Source organism: Lepisma saccharinum, chromosome 24 (genome assembly GCF_977018435.1).
Source record: "Lepisma saccharinum chromosome 24, izLepSacc3.1, whole genome shotgun sequence".
In the NCBI taxonomy this organism is placed as follows: domain Eukaryota; kingdom Metazoa; phylum Arthropoda; class Insecta; order Zygentoma; family Lepismatidae; genus Lepisma; species Lepisma saccharinum.
The window spans coordinates 25,734,308-25,760,882 of record NC_139252.1 but is presented as its reverse complement, the minus strand read 5'-3'; the positions used below and the strand labels follow the sequence as shown (position 1 = coordinate 25,760,882).

At 40.0% G+C, this 26,575-nt stretch overlaps 1 protein-coding gene across 1 annotated transcript in view; it reads right to left on the bottom strand.

Annotated features, from left to right (window-relative positions):
- LOC145977963 (unconventional myosin-Ia-like) overlaps nucleotides 1–26,575 on the bottom strand; it is a 989,559-nt gene that overhangs the window by 371,147 nt on the left and 591,837 nt on the right. The window contains exon 4 of the mRNA XM_083110307.1: nucleotides 7,137–7,336. Coding sequence (XP_082966433.1) covers nucleotides 7,137–7,336 — 200 coding nt within the window. The remainder of the gene's footprint in view (nucleotides 1–7,136; nucleotides 7,337–26,575) is intronic.

Sequence of the window (26,575 nt, the reverse complement as noted above, 5' to 3'; positions counted from 1 at the left end):
TTTCCTTTCCAAACTGCGCTTCAAGGTCACGGCATGTCTCCCCACGCAGTCGCCTGTTCCCCTCCAAACACACGCCTTCTGCCTGTTGATTGGGTGCTGCACGGGGAATGCATAGGAGTGGGAGTGAGGAAGAGGGAAGGGCGGAGCTGGGTGGATGTCCTTGAACCGCACATTCGAACTGACAAAAAAATAGTTGTCTCAAAAGATACCCGTATGGTGCAACTTTGATTTGTTTGTCCGCTTGTTTACCTTCGTTACTCGCATTTTGCACATTCCAATGACTCCATGGGCTTAATTACAATGTCCTGTGAGGGACTGGGGTCTCCCTTATCACACAACACTACGGCAACTTTCCGTTCAGACGTCAGGCGAGAATTGTCACGTCAAGGGCGCTCGCAGGATTTTCTCTCAGGGGTGCAGAGTCATAGAAAGTTTTAGTATAGTTATTATAATAATAATTATTAATAATATTATTGCTATTATTGTTATATTTTTGTTTGTGTTATTATTATTATTACATTACTATTACTACTACTAGTACTTCATATCTTTTCTTTAAATTACATACATTGATAATTTCCATATTCTGTATATCTACTGGGAGGTCAGAATTAAAGTTACGCAACTCAGAGCCATCAACTCTGAAATTTGGTGAATCCACTATGCAGACCATGGGGAAGAGGATATCGATAAAAATGGTTCAATTTTCCGCCACCAGGTTGAAATGTGGCGCTGTACTTCCATGATGGGTTGTACAAATAATCACGTTAAGTGAGTTAGCTGAGTTATTAATTAGAAAGACATTTGTTAGTGGCTGCAAGTTGCGAGAAAATAATCTCTCGTTTATTGCAAGATTGCAGTAAAGGCAGATCCATAACCAATTGGAGCAGTTTACGTCATTATTACAACCCATCATGGAAGTACAGCGCCACATTTCAACCTGGTGGCGGAAAATTGAACTTTTTTTTTTTAATCGCCACTCTCTTCCCCATGGTCTGCATAGTGGATTCACCAAATTTCAGAGTTCTACGATGCCTCAAACAGGCTACAGAGGGCTCTGGGTCACCCGGTATATACAATTTGCGCAACTGTATACTTAACATTACTTCATATAGGAGAAAAGCGGTTTTTTTGTAGTTAGATAACACTGGGGAACAGTGAAATTGCGGCACAGTGTTTGAGAGCTAATTTAGGGCAATTTCATGCTGCTGAATAATGATATAATAATATTTTTCCTGAATTGGCTCTAATTTATGAAATAAATGCAACTAAACCAAAATGGTGGAGACATAAGACATACATATAAATGAACTTCCAACAACAATTTAATATTTCTTTTTGTGATTACAATCATTATTATAAAAATAAATTTATATAGGCCTATGATTATAATAAATAAGAAAATATGTACAGAATGAAGTAACAAACTATGTGAAACGTTTTCTATACGATTTCCTGCTGTATTGCTTTTTAGGACAATCCCTCTGTAAGCTCCAACAGTAGTCGGCCATCATGTGGCGATCCCACCGTCCCTGGTACCTTTCTTCCATTATCCTTACATCCTGATGGAACCTTTGTCCCTGTTCTTCACTAAAATTACGAAGGTTCTCAGGGAATCTGTCAATGTGGCTATGTAGAAAATGTATCTTCACACTCGTATTAGCTCCCAATTTCTCAAAATTTTTCAGCATATTTCCAAGTATATCGGGGTACTTTTCTGCTCTGTGATTCCCCCAAAAAGCTTTTGACGACGGACACAGAGCTCAGCCAGGCCTCAGATTCGATGTAAGACATGTAAGTTGTAAAATTGGCATAATTTATAAGTGTACGAAATTGTGGTGGTCCATCAAATATTCCTGCCTTCAATTTTTCAATACTTAGTCCTGGAAAAGTGTGTCATATATATTTGAAACAATCACCACTTGTATCTAAGGCCTTGACAAACTGTTTTATCAACCCAAGTTTAATATGCAGTGGCGGAAGGATGATTTTGTCCCTATCTATCAGCGGTTCATGATAGCATTCCCCACTAACATTTTCCCTTGGGGGCCAAACTTTTATCGTCCAATGCTTTTCTCTAGCACGACTATCCCACAAACATAGGAAACAGGGATACTTTGTGTACCCACTTTGCTGTCCTAGTAAAAAATTCACCATCTTGAAATCCAATGTTCAGCATATTCAATTTTTTCTAAAATCATTCTTATGTTTTGGTATTCTTCCTTAAGCTATGTTGAGTGTTTGATATATTGCCTAGCAATGCTTCATAAGTTGCCTAGCAACAATTTACAAATAAATAAATAAGTTTCTTAATGGGAATTTCAGCCTATTATCAAATTTTGATATTACCGAGAAAAGCGTAGAGTAATTTTACCTCCTACATTTTCCATGGTGTGTTTATTTTTATAACTGGAGTCAATTCAACTGAACCAATCATACAATTGGCAATCACAGCTGTTTTGTGTGCTAAAACTGTTATTAAACTTTATGCCGCAAAATAAAATCTTTTTTTTGTTCCCCAGTGTAATCAGTGCAAAATAGACTAAGCTTAAATGTAACCCTACCTCCAATAATAATAATAATAACAATAATGGTTGCTGTAAGTCACAGAAAACAATACGTTTTGTTATAAAATATCTATAATTTTACCATTCGAATTACATACTCTTTCCAGATCTCAGGGGTGCAGAACCATGGTTCTCTCAGCATAAATACATTTCAAAAATTTATTATTTATGCTATTAGAACTAATCCTAGCTAATCCTCATATGACGTCTGAACGCAAGGTTTCCATAGTGTTGTGCGATAAGGGAGACCCGAGGGACTGCCGCTGCAAAGATCACGGCATAGCGAGTTAGAAGCGAGTCAAACTGGCTGATTGTGCGAATCAGCGGACCTAGAAAATGTTCTCAGAGCTCTTATTTGTTAGCCAAGTGGCTGCGGGAACTAAATAAAACTTCATGCTCGAGTTCATATTCATTATTGAAAGTTCATTTATTTCGTCAACATTTTATCGTTGTTCCAGGCTAGAAAGATAAGGATTATGTGAAGAACTTTAGAATGTTTGAAGAGACAAGGAGAACGCGTGTATAGAGAGATAAGACTGATAAAAGTGTACATAAGCAATCAGTGGCGGTGACTGGGTGCAAAAATTTGAGGGGGACAGGAGAGTTTATTGTATCTTGTTAGACAAGCTTAGCATTAAGAGCTCGTAGTGCAGGAGCAAAAAGTGTGGCGCGGGTAACTGCTCCCCTCTGTCCCTCCTAATCGCCGCCACTGTAAACAATTAAAAACTCACAATATAGTTAAATACGCAGAGGTTCAAATTGCTTCCTTTGGCTAAATATCAATCTCTGCAATATGATGTTCCTTACAGTAATAAACATGCTTTGTTTATGAAAAATAATACACAACAGTGGGGAAAATACAGAGGTCTTAGCTCCAGTTTCTTTGAATCTTTTAGGGGGGAAAAATTCATGGACCTACAAAGACAGACTCGATGCTGAAAATTTTACTTCTGGATTTTCACTAATTGTAATTATGAGGTTTTACTGTATCTACTTCCATTCAAGACACAACAGACATGGCGGTAACTATCAATAAACGATCATTAAGAGCCGGAGTGTCACTAGGGCAGTTTCTACTGAAAGTAATACGGAAAAGACAAAAGAAGTGGGAAGAAGGACTCGCGCAACGAACTTGCATAAAATAATACCTGGGCAGATCGGAAAGTAACGCACAATATTTTTTTTCTCCCCAGGTATTGCAGCTGGAATGCTGAAATTGCACGAAGAGAGAGTTTGAAGTTTGCACCTCAGAGGGTATTTTTTTTTCCTGTGCAGCTCTAGCGACAGAAGCCTGAACTACTAAACAAACATGGCGCGCATGTTACTGTCGTCCACGTGTGAAGAGCAGCGAAGTGTGGTTCGATATTTGTGGGCCAAAGGGCATACACCGAGTGAAATTCAGAGAGACATGCGTGGCGTGTATGGGGACGACTGTCTGGACCGTAGCAATGTCTCCAGGTGGTGTGTATTTTTTCAAGAGGGCAGTGTGAACCTCAGTGATTCGCCACGCTCCGGGCGACAGATGTTACGCTCCGGGTAACAGCTTCAACTCCGCAGAATATCCGCGCCATTGAGGCAGCAATTTTGAAGGACCGGCGTGTGCACCTGCGAACCTTATCGCAAACGTTCAACATTTCCTATGGTGCGGTGTACGACATTGTTCATGACACGTTGAAATTCCGTAAAGTTAGTGCTCGCTGGGTGCCTAAGAACCTGATAGACCACCACAAGGGTGAGCGAATGATGACAAGCATGGATCACTTAACACGTTACGCCGCAGAAGGGCATGACTTTCTGAAAGGAATCGTCACTGGTGATGAGTCGTGGGCGTACCACTACACGGCCGAAACCAACCAGGCCTCTATGGAGTGGAAACATGCTGGTTCCTCAGTACGAAAAAACTTCAAAGTGACTCAATCTGCTAGAAAAGTGCTTGTGACAGTGTTCTGGGACATGTTTGGTGTGTTATTGGTGGACTTTGCTGAACACGGGACTACTGTGAATGCTGCAGCCTACATTAAAACTTTGGTCAAGTTGCGTCGTGCCCTTCGTGACAAACGCAGCAACATTCATGCTGATGGTGTCAAACTTCTTCATGACAATGCCCGTCCCCATGCTGCTGCTCCTGTTCGTGAGAAACTCACCGAATTTGGGTGGGAGGTGCTCCAGCAACCACCATACAGTCCGGACCTGGCACCGTCGGACTTTCATCTGTTTGGTTCCATGAAGAAATTCCTGGCCGGCCAACACTTTGCGACAGATGCGGAAGTGAAATCAGCAGTCCGCAGATGGCTAGACTACAACCAAACAAACTTCTACGAACAGGGCATCTTGATGGCAGAAATATGTTGAGAAACTTGGTGACTATGTAGAAAAGTAGGTCAAAGATGTCAGTTCATTTGTCACGAGCTTCGATTGTCAGAAGTATTTGTTGTGCAGTCACTACCCTAACCTAAACTAACGTAACTTTTGAGTTTTAGTAAATTGGTATGAAAATTGAATCTTGACTTGCTACATTTACTGGTCAAATTATATTTTTGATTTAATCCTTAAGAGATTTACTATTTTATTTCTAATTTCCCTTTTTCTTCTTGTCTAAAGAACAAAAAAGTTTTGCGAGGATTTTAAAGTTATCAAAGTGTCAACGTTCGATCAAAATCTGTGCGCAAAACAGGTCAGTGAGATGTGTGCGAAATTCTGGATCTAAAGTGTGCGCAATTCGGTTGCGGCGGATGCAACTGGAAGCGTTTCAGACCTTAAAAATCCGGCAAGCCCTGAACAGATAGAAGGAAAGCCAATTACGTCTCCAAGCTTGCTTACATCGATTTAAATGGAGCTCAAATTGATAATTATGTGAATAACAGATAAAATTGTAATTGTGATGTCTAAGTTACTATCTTCGGAAATTAAAAAAAGATTATAAATATGTTCTCATTGTCAAACGTAATTGATGATCAAAAGGTGTCCCCTTAATTCGTGGCCACCCTGTACACTGGCTTTCAGTGTTCCCGATCTCTGCACCGAATTTTGTTTATTATTTATTCTTCCCGTAACTTGCTACAGTACAACAAACTCTTCGTAATTCAAACTTGTTGTAAAGAACTACGTCACGAGTAGTAGGACTGAAACCAGACTATTCTGAGTGTTGATTCTGAAAGGGTAACATCTATTGATGTTAGTAGCCCCATTCTAGTTCGCTGCACTTTCTGACATCAGGTGTAGTGCAGGTTTTAACCCGGAGTCAGACTGGTGCAAGGAAACGACGTTCAACCAAGTCCAATAGCGGTGATCAAGTTCAGAAGATTCAACAAATGCCTGTCTGCTGTTTTAAAAGTTCATTTGATTAGTTAGCACGCACCACGTGATCATGCACCACACATTACACCGCTCCAGAACGTAGTGCAAACGGTGCAGACCTCAAATACACACACTACTTGACTCCAAACCAACGAAGTAGACGAGTTGGTGTTGCACAGTGTAACCAACTAGACACGCTGGTGCAGAGAGAGTAAAAAGTGCAGTAAACTAGACGTGGTTTGTTCTTCACTCGTCCCGTAACTGTCGCTACAGCAGAATGATCTTTTCATAATTAAAAGTACTACCTTACGACTATAGCCCTTGTCTACTCTTACGGCGGGCTGTCCTCATGCTGGCAAGGGAAGTGGGCTGCTGCTTTTCTTATCGCGCTGGATCCCCGCCCACCACTTCTCTTGCCACCATATAGGACGCTCGCCGTAAGAGTAGAATAGAGCTATAGTATGGCTCAGGTCAGACTTAACGGACTCAGTATTCTCAGTGTTGGTTTTCAAAGGGATGTTAGTGAAACAATAGCGTCATTCACAGCCTAGAAAAGTCGATAGGGAACAAGAGTGTGTAGTTATTTTGTCTTCTTTTGAATACATGAGTCAAAGGAATACAAATTGCAATGTATGATAATACGTAGGTACACTTTCGAATTGTATTATTTAGCGTAATTGTAGCCTCAACCACCCATTTAAAGTAATTACTTAAATTTCCACAAACAGAAAAGTAAATGCATCAACTGAAACAAAAAAATGCAGTCTGTAGCTCAGATCAAATGTTGAAGTGCATCATCGAGAAGGATGCAGGAAGGTTGCAACAAAACGCATCAACTGATGCACTGAAGTGCATCTAGACAGAAAAAAGTACTCATTTGCATCATATGGTACAATTTGGTGTTACATTTACCATATTCAATGGCGGATCAACGTGAATGATGCATTTAGTTTTCCGTGTGCAAGAAGAAACTCTCATTGTTGACTCCAGAAGGGAAAAGTTGAGGAGCATATCTGCTTCTACAGAGCGACCAAAAACAAAAGATCCTTCGGCCAAAATCGTCCGCGCACCTTCCCCTTCATCCGTTCAACTCGGGCCAAAAGAATCATGCTCCAATCTGCCCCTCCCCTCCGTGCGCGACGACGATGCACAGGAAGCGCGGGTCTGCGTAGTTTCTTTTGCATGTGGTTCCACTGTATCGCGCGAGTCCTTGAAGATTTCGTTACCCCACTGCCTGTTGCTTTGAGCATGATAATAGATTGAAACACTTACCTTCCAGTAGAGGACCAGACTGCAGCAGACGCTCCTTCATATTGGTCACCTCCTCGCTACGACTGGAGACTCCAGCGATGTACTGGAGCACGATGCGCGCCGCTTCCGTTTTCCCCGCACCACTCTCACCGGACACCACGATGCACTGATCTTCGTTCCTCTCCCGCAGCCACCTGTAGGCCGTGTCCGCCAGAGCGAATCTGGAAGGAAAAAGTGAAGATTTAATATTTTGGAAAGTCTCTTCCAGTTTCCAGTTGTACACTGGAAGAGGAAAGTTGTATCAGTGGATGGGGTCTGTGTTGCCACCTCGGTTCGTCTCATAAAAAGTGGCATTCGTGGGTACAAGTTTAGTGTGTTAAAAAGCTTTGAAGCTAGTTATCGTACTTATGGAAACTACGAAGAAGGAATTTCTTCCTTTTTTTAGTAATGTATCGAAACAGATGTTTCAATAAGTCTGTCTCTTCTCTCCCTGCTCTCTTTCTATACGTGTGTTCGCATGTGTATGTATAAATGTATATGACACTGTCTTCCTCTGCTCGAAGATACGAACTTCAATGCTTGTAAACTCATTGCTATTTTGTGATCACCCTATACATGCAGCATAATTTTTCGTATTCCTTAGTTCTTCTCTACATACGATCGATCGATTGATTTGGATTATTTCATCGCTTTGCTGCCACTTATGGCTAATCGCGATGTTGAGGATGAATTATATGATATGATGAAGTTGCTTCTCCGATGGCGTAGTGGTAACGTCGTTGCCTTGAAATCAAGGGATCCCGGGTTCAATACCGGTTGAGGCACATTGCACAGTGGTTCGGGTCCCACTTCAAACTGTAGGCCCAGTCCTGATTAGCCTTTCTGTGCATAAAGTGAACAACAAATCAATTAATCAATGTAAGGACATCCACAAAAAAACATCCACGCTTAGGCCGGGACGGGATTCAAACCAGAGACTCTTGGCGTTGTAGAGTGCTGTGCTAACCGCTAATTAAATCAATCCATTAAGTAAGTGAACCAAATAAGCATATTAAATATACGTTAGGTGCCTATTAAAGAAGAAAAATTTGAGACGAATTTTACAACTATCGCTTTCCAAAATTAATACAATGTTTTCTGGTTACCCTGTACATATTATTTATATATGTGTGTGGATGCGTGTGTATAACAGTTTTAATATAAAAGCAGAAACCTAATACCAGTATTAGCATAATTCATACAAATCCATAGAAGACTCAGACCGCCCAAGGGGTAGGGTGTGAACGTGAAACAGGGAGATTCGTCTGAAACTGCACCATATTTTGAAGCCGACGGTTATGCATAAGAACAGTGGCGCTTCTCGCTTTTTTTCCTCCCGGGCTCGGCTTTCGGTTTCGGCGCTTTAATTAAACCTCTCTGTGGCCGTTTAATCCGCCTTGTTGACATTCCCCGCCCTTCTGATGGCGTTGCGAGGGATGAATTTTTTACCCGAGAGGCCCAGAGAACGGTGTATTAAGTGGCCAACTGGGCAACGAGAGTCGTTGGCATCCGAGCAGCCTCGTTCCCCATCCTTCAGGATATGTCCAGTCAAAACACGAAATGAAAGGAGATTCTGCGGTCTCTGATTTCCAACATCCACACAAACACCCGCTGCTCATTGAACTAAAGTCTATACTCATAACCTGGGCTGTGTCTACGTGTACGGCGGTACAAGCCGTACCCTCTATGGTTGACCTTACTCAGCAGAGCTGGGATTAGTATGTACTAACAAGTGGCGTTATATGTACACTCACCGGCATTAAGAATAGGACACCTGGATCCTGAAGTACTCCCTTCCCCGCAAGGCGTTATGTGTGGTGCCTAACTATACGGCGGTGGTAGAAGCTGCTATCAAAAGCCACTTGTCGCTTATACAGCCTCCTTTATACAATTCTACAAGAACACGTGCCGGAGCCGAGAGTTGAAATGCTCTTGGAGCCACATAATATCTTTCTTTAGAACAGTTCCAAAATAATGAAATATAAATAATATGTGAAATAAATCTGTTAAAATATGTAAAATTAAGTATGTTTTCCCTAAATATGTAAAATAATGTATTAAAGGTAGAAATATGGAAAACTAGTGACAATAAAATCTTAAATCGCTAAAAACGTTACTATTCGTAAAGATTTTACGAAATATCAGTGGTAATTCATTAAACTACAAGTATGTATTAACACATAAATTCTAGCCCTGTGTGGTGCGTATATGTTACGTCTCGGCCGTTCGCCGATTTGGCTGCGAGAGGATGTATGTATGGGTGATGGAATAAATTACGCTCATTTCCCTTTACCAATATTTAATAGAATCCGCACAAGCGAGAGAGGATGATCACGCACGAGCCAACAAGATATCTAAACACTGATAAAGAGAAACGCAAAGTGTCACCACTGTACCTGGTTCTCTTCGTGGTTCCTCGGCTGAGTCACGACGTGGCGCTCTATCGGTCCATCGAAGGTGTCCTCAGTGTGTTCGCCCAAACCTTTCAGATGGACCAACTTAACACGGTCACTCGCACCACACTTCGCGCTTCGCTTTCTCGATCAAACTCCCCCGGCGATCTCTCGTCACCCGAGGACTGCTGGCGTTTTTAATTACACAGCATTTTATTTCTGGCTCGTGACATATAGCTTCTACCATCGTTTCGTTTATATTTATTTATTTATGTAAATTGGCTCTATGAACTTATGACTTCACGTGATTGGGAAGATAATGTTGAGATGGCCCACAGTCGATTAATTTCAGCCTCAGAAATATGTGAAGAAATGGCTGAAAAACTACCAGACTGCAAGTTACACTAAATCAAGAGTTTGTGCAAAACGATCTAGTAACAAAAGTTAGATGTATCAAAAGAGGCACTTCGGAGCGTTTTCGAGAAGACAGGTAGAAGCAGCTACAGAAGAAGTAAGTGGTCTTCCAAGTTTTTTATTTGTAGTTTGATTATTAGCACTTAGCTGTATTATTAAAGTTATTAACAGTATAAAAACTGACAATTCACGAAATCTATATCAACAATAAAATAAAATACAAAATCATGCTGTACTAAAGCCAATATAAAACTACTGTAGCCTCTATGTTTAAATGCTATCTTTAAAATACGCATTTAATATTTTTTCTTATTTTAAAAATGCCTTCTCTATGCCAATTATGAGTATATAATAATAATAGTAATCAGTATTTACCATCAATGACACTTTCGTTTTGTAAAAGTTAAATGATTCCATCAATATTTAATGGAAATATGGTCTGCACTTAACGTCTCACGAAACTCTGTAAATTTTGGAACTAAAGCACTGCTCATAACCGTACTGCTTAATTAACTGGATACCAAACTTAGCACCGCCCTAGTTACTTGTAGTGGCAAAGATATAATACAAGCAATGCAAGCACTGCTTGCACTTGCCTCGTTTACGTTCAATTGCTTTCAATTTCGCGAAATTTTACGGCTTGAAACTCACTTAGCAGCCCGGTGGGAAGCACCACACGCTCTGCTCTCGGCTGCTATACGGGAAACCAACGACCCGCAGCATCACATGGTAAGGCTGGCATCTTTGTGGAGATACTGTCCGCAACTCTTCATAGTCGAAAATAGCCCAAGTGGTAGAAAAATAACGAACATAACTGAGCGTGAGATAAAGTTTGTACTGGACTTCGAACACTGTGTAATGTGACTCCAATGAGGACCGAACAGAGAGCCATGACTTCAAGGTGACAGGGTTAGAAATAGATAGAAAGAAGGCAAGAACGAAATGAATAGGAAAAGAAACAACGAAGGAAGTATTTTGGCTTTTGTTAATTTACGTTGGTTCTCTGGCACTTTTGGCATCTCTCATCATTATCCCGACAATAAGGATGAGTGATGATTATATGAAATTGATGAAGGGAAACTCAAATAATACCAGACCCAGGTCTGCACTAGAAGCCGGGAACTTCGGTGGCGAGATCGGCCACAGGGGGGCGGCTGAAAGAAGGAAGTAGACCAGGAAGGAAAGGAAACTGAAATGTGAAACAGAAAGAACTAAACAGAGAAAACAGAAGGAAAATAAAAAAAAGTATGGGAAAAGAGAGACAACATTGGATTTATGTGCGCATCAGTTTGTCTACCCAGAATGTTACTTACATCTGGGACAATATACGTTGTACCTACGAGAACGTATGGGAAGCTAATACAAAAAGGTTCGTTCTTCTTACAACGCGAGACCACCAAGTGCCTACGTCGTCGCTCACCAAAGCGTCCGTATCTTGCTGTAACGTCAATATTGGCCTATTAAATTACCCCGCTCTGAGCGTTTTGAGCGAGCGCCTTGTTAACCCCGCATTCGCCGCCAAATTTCTGCTTCGAAAATTGCTGCGGTTATCTTGTGGAGTCGGTGATGCTTTTGATCTTTGTCCGTCGCCGAGCGGACGACGTCCTTGCCGTCTGACGGCTTGCAAATGACTTTCGGGATGGTCACCGGTGCTGGTCGCAGGCTATCTCCATCATTGTGTGGGCGTTATCAGGTATGCGTTCATTTACATGTCGTCTCTAGCAGAAGAAAATACAATGGGCGTTGAGCAACAGAAGTGGAGGCGTCAAGGAAGGGATTCGGAGACAGTTTATTGTTAGTAGTTGCCAGGGTATTAATCGAAAAAGCTGAAACACATTTCGACCATGGAACCGCCTATATCGTTTCGAGAATCAGTGGAGGAAGACCGCGCATAACGCCAGAGAAGGGAAAAAAATAGATGTGTCCTAATTGTGAACAGTACTAATTGCGAGCAATGCCTAAATTGTCCTAAGTGCGAGGAATGCCTAAATTGTCCTAATTACGAACAGTCCTAATAGCGAGCAATGGCCAAATTGTCCTATTTGCTAACAGTCCGACTTGCGAGCTATATCAAAATTGTCCTAATTGCGAGCAATGCCTAAATTGTCATAATTGCGAATAGTCCTAATTGCAAGCAATGCTTAAATTGTCCTAATTATGAACAGTCCTAATTGCGAGCAATGCCTAATTTGTTCTAATTATGAACAGTCCTAATTGCGAGCAATGTCTAAATTGTCCTAATTACGAACAGTCCCAATTGCAAGCAATGCTCAAATTGTCCTAATTGCGAACAATCCTAATTGCGATCAATGTCTAAATTGTCCTAATTGCGATCAATGCTTAAATTGTCCTAATTGCGATCAATGTTCAAATTGTCCTAATTGCGAACAATGCTCAAATTGTCCTAATTTCGAACACATAAAAGTGAGAAATAAATCCATATTTCAATTGCGAAAACATTGAAGTGGAAAACCTGTTTTCAGAAACAAATAAGGGTATTGACTCACAAATGGTTTGACTAGCAACAATAATCAACCTGATTTACTTATCATGGTCTTCTTTGTAAATCCCTACACGGTAATTTCATCCTTTCAGTCTGTCGACTTAATCTGACTTTCATTCGTGTTTTAACGTCTCAAAAACTCCTTAGTGCCAAAAGAGATGTGCAACTGCTTCAACAGGAGGCACCGGACTAATAATAGAATGGAAGGATGGAACCACAAAATCAACAGTGAGATAGAAAGGCTGAGGCAGAAAAGTCTAATAATGACACATTTCCTAGTATGGTAATGAACCTGCAAGGTGCAAAACGGAAGAAGAAATGTGTTTTTGTTTTCTTGGAGGAAAGGGTCGCAGAGCACTAACGAGTATAAGGAGATTGGTGATGTTCCTAAATTTTTAAGAAAAGTGTTATATGATATATGTTATTATTATTAATTTCGGTTAAGAATTGTGCAGTATGTAGTATTCTTATGAAAGAGAGGCCACACTTTTATCATTAAATTGTATATACTTCGGCGACGACTTTAATCATGTATAATTTTCTATGTTCCAACTGTGACCCACAAGGCACTGCACAGTTTCATGTATGGAACAGAGTCCCTTTTAAAAAACTTGTTAAAAAGATTCAGGAAGTATCAGAGAAAGTTGTAGATCCAAAGGTAGAATAATGAGTTCGGAATTAGGGCAAAGCACTTCGAAGTAATATCGTGTTATTCCTGTTCAGGCAACAAGTGTTCGCAATTAGGACTGTTCGCAATTAGGATTGTTCGCAATTAGGACTGTTCGAAATTACGACAACACCCTGCTGCAAACAGCTGGTAGTTGTAGCCACGTTTTCCCCTGCGTGCATTCAAGCGTTCATTGGTTGAATCCTCTGGAGTACCTACTTGCGCAGAGACTTGCTTTCGTACTCTTGCTCCAGAGATTCCCGTGATTCATGGGAAGCCAAGAGATCGATGGAAAGAACAGAAAAATATTGTGGAAGGGTTAGTCCGTGGTCTTTAATAAAGCTACCACCCAAGCAATTATTGTGTGAGGAAAATCACTGAAAGATCTCATGAAATCTCAGAGTGGAACTTGATCCTGTGAACTCCCAATAGGAGTCTTGTCACTTTAACCATAAATTGGGTCAGTGCCATCTGTAATACGAACTCAGAATCAGTACTGGGTTCATCCGCAAATAAAACAAAGATATTTCAAAGGCAGTTTTTACAATTCGATTACTGACTTAAAGAACTAATACTAATATAAGAATCGGAAACTGATTTGGCGAGACGAAAATAATCCCTACTTCCAGACCAGTTGAAACCAATCAGAGATTATTGATTACCCAGAAATTACTTGAACTCCCTCCAGAGGTTTATTGCACAGCAACAAGTCTTCTATCTCTCCCTATCTTGGACAAGATCAGACCAATCTCGACCATCCTTGCCAATTTCCTACAGGTCCGTCCCTTCGACTTTGCTCACATTTAGCAACAAGGATTTTGTGGACCTTTATTTTCTATTGCATTCGTACCACAGATCCTGTTCATTCAGTTCTTCTCAGATTTTGCAGAATTATTTTCACTTTCTATTATACGAGGGCGTATAATGTAATGCCTCCTATTATTTTGTGACGATGCAAAGACATTTTGGATTTTGAGCAACCATGCATTGTACTCTTCAGACATTCCCTCTTTTACATTCCAAGTTTCAAACTTCTATCAACAGGGGTTTCTGAACTAGAGCGAGGAATATGGTCACCGGTGCTGGTCGCAGGCTATCTCCATCATTGTGTGGGCGTTATCAGGTATGAAGAGTACACTCGCCTCATCAAGTACTACTTTACTCTCCCCCTCCCGAACCGAGCCTCGGCTAAACGAAAAACCACGGTTAAGGTGCCAAGACAGCCAACACTGATTGTATCAACAGACACAGGTTCTTATCGAACTACTGTAAGGTGAACGTCCTTGAGGCGAAGACTCCTGGATATCGAGAGCAAATTAGCTTTTCTTCTCATTTTCCTTGCATTGGATGGCGTCCTGTAATAAGTTGCAAGTCAATACACAATACGCTTGCTCTACTTGAGAGCGTGAGCGATACCAATGCCCGCGCCGTGATAGCTATGAAATTATCAGGTGTGTGAATGCGTCAGCGTGGTGTGTTATGTGTCCGCGAGGGGGGTGAGGTAGGGAGCAAAGAGGCATGCACGCGTCCATCACATGTCAAACTCTTGACCCACACTGCTGACGTACGTGGAGGAGTGGTTAGCAGAGCACACTACGTCGCCAAGGACACGGGTTCGATTCCCGGCCACCTGGGAATGGGTGATCTTTAAGAGTGTCCCTTCATCAATTTCACCATATCGTCACTCATCTTAATCTTCGTGGTTAGCCAAAAGTGGCAGAAAAGCGACGAAATCAAACAATCAATCAGTCCTAATCCCCACCAACCCTTTTTTCATACGTAGCAGAACCCCTCCTGCTAATTCTTAAACATAACTCAGGTCTTCTAATAGCTTTTAATATAGTTTTAAAAAGAGAAGAAGAAAGCACTAATGATTTTCCAATTACATTCGTTTCATCACGAAAAATTTGTAAAACGTTTATCAAGCAACTAACATGCAGGCCTCTCCAATGTTGCAGTTGTAATATCGTCCCTCGTAAACAAGGAGTTCGGTTTCGATATGTGGAGGAACAAAGTGATTCGGTTCCCACTTTAACCTGTAGGTGCAGCCCCGATTAGTCTGTCAGCATAAGAAGTAGACTTAAAAAACATCCAAACAAACTAATTTAGCTGCTGTAATTATTAAAATTAATATGTGGTTAAAATTGCAATTAAGAACATTTTAAAATCTCATAACTTATAAACGAAGTAATGCTAATAATGGAATATAATGAAACTCAACATAAAAAACTAATTTTGATTTGATTTCGTTATTTAGCGTAAAATAAACTAAATCAAGATCAACCAGTCAATGTCTTCTTATATTTCTGGAAAAAAAGAACCTAAAATTCCCAACAGTCCTCCGTGACCGTGCTATCTAAGGCGCTGCGTGACGGCATGGGTTCGAGTCCGCCTAGGTTCAGTCTCTGGGTTCTCGGCCGGTGTATAGGACCGGTGGCTGGCTACCCACCATCGTGAAGAAATTGGGGAGCTACGAGTGAATAGTGTAACATAAAAATCTCCTCTAACGGCTGAGGGTTCGACGTGCCGACTCCACGTCACCCCATTACCGGTTGAAGTTCTCCACACTTCTAGGTAGGATTGTGGGAAGGAGACTGGCAGTCAGAAGATAGACCAAAGCCCTTCCAGGGCTGTAGAACCATGGAATATGTTAATGCCTATACTATACTTAATTTTGTTGTTCATATGAAATTGTTCCTTGAAACCAAAGAGTTGGAACAAATTAATATTAATTATTGTTACAGAAAAACATAAATTGCAAACAATTTTCTATTACCGAATTCTTCGCACACATTTTTTGAATAACATTAGTTTTTGCAATGTTGTCAACGGAAACCAAAACTGTTATTACATAAAGGGAACAAAATTAAACTGAAACTACCAAATGCTCATAAATGTTCGAAGGTTGCAATTTTTTTACAAAAAATTTCGAACAAAAATTACTTCTTTTTCAACACGGAATCGAAATATGTAAAACGAATGGTGGTGTTCCATTTGGAATTTCACATTTACCCCCACCCCCTTAAGGGGTGGGTGCTGTCGACGAAATTTTTGCGGCATTGACTTACCCTCTCAATAGTATGAAACTTTTTTTCTGTGCAATTTTTCGATTGGATGCATTCTGCATGCGACATTCCATACTATCATTATAAATGGACCACCCGGTATACAGGCTGCAACCGCATCACTAAGGTATTTGTGTTTTTGGTTATATAGAGTCACTTTCCTACCACTTCTGGCTAACGCGACGATCAGGATGTAAAATAATTAAATGAAATTGACGAAGGGAACTTCACAAAAAAAACCCATCCATGTGCAGGCTGTGAATCGAACCCGGGAACTTAGGTGGCAAGATCGAAAATCAACTCGTAATGCCTTCGGCTGTCGATGAGAAATCCACGCTTCTCAGTGAATATCAGCAAATCTTAACATCCCCTCCCCCTTCCTCCTGCAGGTTGTGTCTATCGAGTTCGTTCAAGGTCTTGTGTGAATCGTGTTGTAGATATAAGCAGGTGGGCAGTGTGGATGGAAATGAGGCTTCGGACATGTTTTCTTACTAGCCAGGACTGCCTTGCGTAGCACGGCATTATCAGAGAAATATCTCAATATAAAAGTGAAATTGGTGTTTACAAAATATGTAGAGTTTCAGTTTGATTCTGAATATAAAGTTGAGATTAGTGTTTACAAAATATGTGTAGATTTTCAGTTTCTCAATATAAAGTTGAGATTAGTGTTTACAAAATATGTGTAGTTTCAGTTTGCTTCTCAATATAAAGTTCAGATTAGTGTTTACAAAATATGTAGAGTTTCAGTTTGTTTCTCAATATAAAGTTAAGATTAATGTTTACAAAATATGTGTAGAGTTTCAGTTTGTTTCTCAATAAAAAGTCGAGATTAATGTTTACAAAATATTTGTAGAGTTTCAGTTTGTTTCTCAATATAAAGTTGAGATTAGTGTTTACAAAATATGTAGAGTTTCAGTTTGATTCTGAATATAAAGTTGAAATTAGTGTTTACAAAATATGTGTAGATTTTCAGTTTGTTTCTCAATATAAAGTTGAGATTATTGTTTACAAAATATATGTAGACTTTCAGTTTGCTTCTCAATAAAAAGTTCAGATTAGTGTTTACAAAATGTGTAGAGTTTCAGTTTGTTTCTCAATATAAAGTTGAGATTAATGTTTACAAAATATTTGTAGAGTTTCAGTTTGTTTCTCAATATAAAGCTGAGATTAGTGTTTACAAAATATGTGTAGAGTTTCAGTTTGTTTATCAATATAAAGCTGAGATTAGTGTTTACAAAGTATGTGTAGAGTTCCAGTTTGCCTCTCAATATAAAGTTCAGATTAGTGTTTACAAAATGTGTAGAGTTTCAGTTTGTTTCTCAATATAAAGTTGAGATTAGAGTTTACAAATATGTGTAGAGTTTCAGTTTGTTTCTCAATATAAAGTTTAGATTAGTGTTTACAAAATATGTGTAGAGTTTCAGTTTGTTTCTCAATATAAAGTTGAGATTAATGTTTACAAAATATTTGAAGATTTTCAGTTTGTTTCTCAATATAAAGCTGAGATTAGTGTTTACAAAATATGTGTAGAGTTTCAGTTTGTTTATCAATATAAAGCTGAGATTAGTGTTTACAAAATATGTGTAGAGTTTCAGTTTGCTTCTCAATATAAAGTTCAGATTAGTGTTTACAAAATGTGCAGAGCTTCAGTTTGTTTCTCAATATAAAGTTGAGATTAATGTTTACAAAATATTTGTAGAGTTTCAGTTTGTTTATCAATATAAAGCTGAGATTAGTGTTTACAAAATATGTGTAGAGTTTCAGTTCGCTTCTCAATATAAAGTTCAGATTAGTGTTTACAAAATGTGTAGAGTTTCAGTTTGTTTCTCAATATAAAGTTGAGATTAGTGTTTACAAAATATGTAGAGTTTCAGTTTGATTCTGAATATAAAGTTGAGATTAGTGTTTACAAAGTATGTGTAGATTTTCAGTTTGTTTCTCAATATAAAGTTGAGATTAGTGTTTACAAAATATGTGTAGACTTTCAGTTTGCTTCTCAATAAAAAGTTCAGATTAGTGTTTACCAAATGTGTAGAGTTTCAGTTTGTTTCTCAATATAAAGTTGAGATTAATGTTTACAAAATATTTGTAGAGTTTCAGTTTGTTTCTCAATATAAAGCTGAGATTAGTGTTTACAAAATATGTGTAGAGTTTCAGTTTGCTTCTCAATATAAAGTTCAGATTAGTGTTTACAAAATATGTGTAGAGTTTCAGTTTGTTTCTCAATATAAAGTTCAGATCAGTGTTTAAAAAATGTGTAGAGTATCAGTTTGTTTCTCAATATAAAATTGAGATTAATGTTTACAAAATATTTGTAGAGTTTCAGTTTGTTTCTCAATAAAAAGTTGAGATTGATGTTTACAAAATGTGTAGAGTTTCAGTTTGTTTACACGATATCTAATTAATTAAATAACCATTTTTCCTTTCAATTAACTACACCAATAACTGTTTCATTTTATTAGTTATTAAATCATAATAACTAATGCTAATCGAAATGTTACATGAAATGATTCCGTGTAAAGTTTTTTGAGCAGTTACGTAACTTTTATGCTAAAAAAGCGGGCCTCGTACAGAATTGTCTATGTTTATGGAACAAACAGGCGGCCGAAGCGTGGTGCTGAGCACATCGCCTTCACAACGTCCGACGACGAGAACGTGGGGGGGGGGCACTTCCGCCCTTTTGTTTCAATTCAATGGCAAGTTGCAATATGCAAAAGAAGACTTTATCTTTTCATACGCACTATAGCTATTGTCTAGTCTTACGGCGGGCTGCCTACATGCTGACAAGGGAAGTGGGGAGCGGGGAATACGCCGCAGACCAACCAGACAACATCGGTGGCGCCGAGAGTTACGACGACCTCGTTCTACTGACTGCTGCGTTTCTAATCGCGCTGGATTGGTCTCTTCCCCGCTCCCCACTTCGCTTGCCCGCATGTAGGTCGCCCGCCGTAAGACCACACAAGAGCTAAACAGTTACATTATCAATATTTTTTCCTGGTTAAATTTTTCCAGTACACTGGCCGTTTAAAGAACGTCACTGACCGGGAATTACAACACACAAGATTGGCCGTTATCTGTGTTGTTACACCGCAATTGACTGCAATGCGGCTGCACAATCCGTGTCTTCATGAACTGTTGAATTAATTCAGAGAGCGGATAACAATCCCGAGCCCCAAGGTTATTTTTCAGGCCCCAACGACATGGAACGATGGGGGAGGAGGGAGGACACCGCTTTTGAGCTTAATTTCATCCCCATTTACTTCTTCCTCGAAGACGTGAGGTGCATTCACGGTCCCTTGCTGATCTGACCACTATTGTCGAACCATCCCTGGGAAACGGTCTTCCCCGGGGATCCCCCACGCACAATCGGGAAGTAATCTCGAACCCAGCGCGTCATCCTTTTGGTGATAAGCGACCCCCTTCCCTTTCTCTCTTCATCTTTCAGCGGTGAACGGTCGCCTATGTCATGGGCTGCTGAAGACGCCGAACCCTGCCCACAAAACACACACACACACACAGAGGCACGGGGAACTTTTGCTCGTTCTTTCGAAACCTTATGAACCCTGTTTCGTTTTTAATTTCGTGGAGCCTTCGCCGAAAGTATTTGGTCGCGGAGGGATGCAAGACAATACAGAAAGAGGAAAAGGGGCACGAGCGTCGCCAGAAGTTTTTGCAGTTTCTTATTCACTGATAAAATTTGAATAATAGACATAATAACAATAATTATTACCACGGTTAGAAATATTATTATTATACAATAATAAATCACAAACTAATAAAATTAAATTATATTCTAAATTTATTATTATTATTATTTTTATATTAATAGGGAGACTTAACTACTCGATCCACCAGACGAGTGGATCCAGCACAGCTGTTTTCCATTATCATCATATTTCTCTTACATTTCATGAAGGTAGTGTACTGAAATTTGATGTTATTGTATTTTGTTATTAATTTTTACACGTCTCGTTCAAGAAAGAGCTTTGAATGGTTGGGGGAAATTATACACAAAGTTTATATTGTGTGACCTCCCACCCACAACTATATTTTTGGAATTTTGAATGGTAGAATATGAAAATATAACGTGGTTTCTGTACTTTACACTACATTTTTCGATGTAATGCAGTGTTTACTTTGTTTCTTTGGTTTGAATTTCCAAATAAATGAACCTTATATCTGTTATCAATAAAAATAACAAACTTTCTACCTTTTTGTAACTTGAAATGAACGATGCCGATTCTCAGAGGGGACGACGGGCCCCTTCGACAACCCCCATCCTTCACGACGCCCTTTGAGTAGGGCTTGAATCCTCCCTGCTGATAAGAAAAACACTGTAAGAGCGACTTGGTCAAAAGTGGAAAAAAAAGGCACTTCTGCCTTAGTTACTTTATTTATCTATATTACTTATGCGTGTCTCGAGTCACATCTAGTCAAAGTGAATAATTTTTAGTCGGAGATGATGGGAATTTAGTCACTTTTGAGTAATATTTCGTCAATTCAATAATAATAATAATAGATGTCTCAATCGACTAATCGACCAACCTGTATGTATCTATCTTGGTTATATTTACAAGTAGATCTGGCAACAGATACTCGGTTGCCATGACAAAGGTTCTGCCATCTGTTATAGAAAAGTTACTACAAAATTGCCTTTAGTACAGCCTTAATCAAAATTGAAAAGCGACTTTGTCTTAATTTTGAAAAAATGTAGTCATTTTTCAACAACAATTTTATTAAAATTGAAAAAGAATATCTTTCTTTCAAACTTGGAAAATACGTATAGTCATTTTTTCGAGAACCATGTAGGGAAAATTGAAGAACGAGTATACCTCAAGCTAGAAAAGAAATAGTAATTCTTCGAGCCACAGAGCTAGTGAGGTCGGAACGCCGGAAACTAATTCACATCCGGCGGAGAACGTGCCCTTTAGGGGTGGGGGGGGGGGGGGGAGCGGATACTACATTCATTCCTGAACCTAAAACGGCCCAGACTCAAAGTTTTTAAGCCCTCGTTTGTCAGTAATGGTGTCTTCAAAATGGCGGTGGTGACGTCGATTCTATTCCTGAAACCTGTCAGTTCATTGCAGTTATTTATCATTCATGACATCTCATTTTCACCTAATTTGCAGTCTATAACTGTATTTTGATGATAATACATTAAAAAGACCCACGTTATCAAATAATATTAGATATGGCCGCATAAAGTCTAAAAATAACCCTGTCAGCTATGTCACCATGTTTGGGATCAAATCTTATGTTTTGGAGGTGCCAGAACTCAATGGTAGCATACAAAATAGTGTCAGACTGAGCCCATGAAATAATAATAGATGAATTCTTGACAATCTGTATATATACAGGGTGTTTCAAAAGTCTGACACCATAGGGCAACTGCGTTATTAGTGCAGATGGCGAGAAATGGAAAGAGGGGAAAGTTGTTGCAAATATGAGGTTTTCAATATAATTTGCTTGAATTTTCAACGTAGCATGCATGCACCGTTGAGGCTGTACACTGATACGAGCCTCAATGAGAACTGATATTGCTTTGTCCTTAACCCTCGGATGCATGTGTGGGGTCATTTTGACCCCACTGTCTGTTTATTTCCTGGTATTATAATAAAATCTAAATAAATAATTCTGATTTTCTGTGACATCTAACCATACTACTTCAGCTATAGAAACATGTATAAATAAATTTCTTACAATTTATTTTAAATTATATTTTTAACGTTTTTTTAACAATACCCTTCCTTTCCATGTGTGGGGTCATTTTGACCCCAGCCTGAAAACAGCAGGAAAACATTCATAAAGGGAAATTGATCCTACAGATTATGTTCAATTATGCCCAACTAAACGCAATCATCTCAAGGTCAACCACATACCCTGCCATGACTCACTGCAAAGTGCGCATGCGCAGATGTATTTGGCGCGGATCGAGGCCAACTGAGAGCAGTTGGGATGTTCCTGTTCGTGAGCTTTTTATCAACAAATTCTCCAACCCGAAGTACAAAGCAACCTTTGGAGTAAATCGTTTTGAAGACATCAGAAGACTGCTCTGATCTGATGACAAACATACTGGCGCTGCACGTCTGGAGACTGATCACATAGCTGCATTTCGATATATCTGGACACTTTCTATCAAAAACTGTCGCAGAATCATGGTACCCGGCGCCTTTCTTACGATTGATGAACAGTTAGTGCCGTTCCGTGGGAGATGCAAGTTCGTGCAATACATACCAAGTAATCCGGCCAAATACGGTATCAAGATCTTCTGGTTAGGCGATGCTGATAACTTTTACGCCAAAGACGGTCTAATCTACTTGGGACGACAGCGAGGAGAGCCAGTTCAAAAGAACCTCGTCAGCAACGTCGTGTAGAAACTGTGCTACACGCTGCGGAACTCTGGAAGAAATATCACAACTGACGAATCCTTCACAAGTCATGACTTAGCTACAAAATGGTTACAAAATGTAACCATTGTTGGAACAGTAAAGAAAAACAGACGTGAAATCCCACCTGCACCTACCAATATCAAGACAAGACAGCCTTGCACATCACAATTCGCCTTCCATGAAAATGAGACCCTGGTAAGCTACGTGCCGAAGAAAAAAGGGCATGTCATTCTACTTAGAACCATGCATCATGACATACACATTGATGATGATGATTCTAAGAAGAAGCCAGAAATCTTAGAGTTTTACAACCAAATAAAGAGTGGAGTGGACGCCATGGACAAACTGGTTCAAACATACAACTGCAGAAGACAGACACGTCGATGGCCAATGGCCCTCTTCTATAATGTAATCAATGTAGGCGTTCTCAATGCATGCACATGCTACTTGTCACAGCATTCTGATTACCATTCAGGTGTTAGTCACAGACGCCGTATGTTCCTTATCGAGTTGGCGAATTAGTTGATTCTTCCTCACATGCGGAGGAAGTGCCAAAGCTTGAACCTGAAGAAACCAGTAACCGAGGCAATGAAACTTTGCGGCGTAGTAAAGTAAGGCAGGCACAGAGACTGTAGGATAGATCTTCAAAGAGAAGAGTAAGATGCCAGGTCTGCACAAGACAAGAGGGCAGGAAGACGACGGAACGTTGCAGAAGATGTGGGGAACCTGTGTGCAAGGTCCACAACAGTGTGATTGTGGTGTGCTCAGAATGCGAGTGAGGTGTATTTAATTGCCATGAGAGGCCGGCACATTCGTCTTTTTATTTCTTTTCTATAATTTTTTATTTTATTTTTTTAAAAATTTATGTGTTCTAGATAAAATAATATTTAGTGCTGTATTGTGTTATCTCTAAAATACTGTTTCTCAGGTCAACTGAAGTTCTGATAATTGCGAGCGAAGTGTAATTACCATTAATATGTAGAACAGTGAATTGTCAATACATTGTTATTTTCTTGGGGGGGGGGGCTTAAATAATAATAATGAAATGGTGTTTGTTTGCTATGTTATATTCAGAGAAATTATTGATCAATACACCAAACTAGCTGAACTATTTACTCTGTCGTACTTATTTCAATGTATAATAGCATTGGGGTCAAATTGACCCCACATATGTAAAGTTGTAAAAAAAAGTGACATGCATCCGAGGGAGGGGGCATTTACGTTATCGCAACACCGTACTGTACTCGGTAAAGTGATAATGATGGCTCAAGATTAGAGGCAAAGTAAGAAGTGTGTGTGTGTACAGAAACACACGCACGCACATATATGAACAAGCACACACAATACAAAAACTGTAATTGTGGCTAATGTTTTCTGAAATAAAGTTTGTTTATTTGGCCATTGACATGAAGAAGGGATAACATTTCGAAACGAAAGGGGTATTAATGTTTTCCATTCCAATCAGGGTAGATAACCACTAAAATAAATTTGCGATCAGACAACATCATCTGTTGACGCTAAACCGGAAATGTCCACAGTAATGACGATTAAGAGGGTAACTGTTCACGCAGACTTCGCCTTCGGTGCCCTAGGTTAGCCGTATCGAGTAAGTTGTGTCTCAATAATTAAGGAAGACATCTAGTACCGTTCGTCAAAAGGTAGGAAGCACTTGACCAAAACCAGCAGGAAAAAAAATTAAATGTAATGATTCGTGTGTTACGGGTTGCTATCTCTCCTCCCGCCATCACGCTACTTCTCCTCCATACGCCTCTGTCACACAGCCGAACGGCCAGTGGCACGCATGGTGGGTGTCGATATCCATATACAATATTTAGTCCCATTTTGACAATACTCTGGACAACTGGGATCTTAATCTCTGCTGGTTACGCTGTTTTCCCTTGTCAACACACCTTTGTTCTCTGAACTACCTTCGAAGTGTACCCCACCGTCACTGTGCAGCTGTAACGACGGCTAATGTGGATATGTTGCTGATGCAGTTGCAGTAGTGGGACTTCCCTCGCCGCCGCAAACATTTTGTAATTTATTATGTCTTCTCCGCGTAGAGGGAATTTAGTCTGGATTATCTACACCTTCATAGTCCGAAATGACAGTTGCTTCCTGAACGTCCTAAGAAGATACTTCAGGTTTATAAATATGAGTTCTCTGTTGACGTGTATTTTTAAGACCTTTATATTTCTCTCTCATGATCCTTGCAGTGACATCAAGTTCTTCTGGATGTGTAGCAGTCCCTAAGATCTCTGATATTGTAAGCAGTCACAATCTATTTTCAGAATTTTAACGTCACACTTTCACTATAGTCCTCACATTTGCATGACGAAGTGTAAAAGAAAGTCCTCTCTTTAGCCGTTTAAAATGACTCCACTTTCTTCCGAAACTGATTCATCCTCCGGAGCTCCAATTCTCGTAGCTTAACTTCCTCAAAGTTCTCTCAGTTTGTCATGCATTTTCCTTGGAAGCTGGCGGATTCTTCCATTGCTGATTGTGGAAATGGATACTCTCGCCCAAAATTTCTTGTTATCTTCTAGAACAAGCTCTGTCACGACACTAAACGGCGGTTCCCGCCCTCCGACGACTACATCTTGTCTGTGCTGAAGGTAACGCCTCGTCACCTGCGCTTCCATCGGAAGATGAGAGCATGTTAATGATGATGAATCTCCCAAAAATGGACATCGACTTTAATTTAAATTTAAATAAAAAATGTTCTAAAACCACTATTAAAGGAGTTATGATGGATTTTCTTAGTGCATGGATCTATGACGTCACACAGGCCTTCTGCCACAATTGCGGGTAAAACACCTGGTAGTACATGATTGTGTACCACACTAGCAACATTTTACCGGTAGTCATATATTCCCTTTACTCAAAAACCCACGGGATTAAATGCCCCTGGACTAATGGGTGTCTTGGACAATTCTGGAGATTGAAGGAAGCTGGAGTGGGCATATTGTGTACTTAGAGTCAATATTATTTGCATAATCAGATCAGCAACTAAGTAATGAAATCATTATCATAAAAGGAGAATCTTATGATTTCACTCATACGGAGCTGCAGAGAGAGAACTTAAGTATGTAAACCAAAGGACCACACCCTCAAGCAAATTGACTTTCTTTTTCAATATAGGTATATTGTGGAACGACTCAAGGGAGACTGTAAAAAGGTGAAATCTCTCTCCAAACATCGGTACTCGGCCAAGCGACAATACACTGCACAACGTAACATTCCACAAATAGCGGAAGCACATGAGGTCAGGATACTCTGCATACTTCGTTACTACCGGGTTCAAACCAGTCATCGGCTGGCAAATTCGAAGAGCTGAGCATGCAGCTAGGAAGTATTTGCCAGCAGCTTGAAAGAGGTAGGCACTAGAATTCGGTAGTCAGTCAAATCTCAGAATTCAGAAGGACCACTAGAAGAATACCAGCTACCAAGCAAAGAGCTCCTGCACTCTATCAGGTCTCAGTTCGGCTCGGGATTCCGAGACATAGCTTTCGCCTAAGGCAACCATGGTACATATGCGAGTTGATCAGCTTCAGTACCACGGCTTGTAAGTTGTAGCCGTCGGCTTTTCAAGGGCCACCTAGCCAAGACCAGCGTGTGCTTCGTCGTCTGCCACGGGCAAGAAGACCGTGGGCCGTCGAACTCAGGACTCCGTGCTCTGTTGCCTGACGTCTACACACATCCGCTTGGCCGATAGGTAAGATGCACTTCGTCGACATGCCTTGAAATCTTTCCACTCTCTTCCAGGGGCCTGTTAGCGAGACTGTATTCGGAACATAAAACGTAACCTTGCTCTACCATCTGACCCCGAAGCGTTCACAACCACGATCCCCGTATTTTATGCTCATCAAACCAGTGAACGCATCATGGTGGAGATGCTGGGCAACGATCCCAGTACCTCTCGCATGCCAAGCATCAATATAGTGATTTCTTTTAATTTCGGGCGCTTAAATTTTCTAATGAAGGGAATTA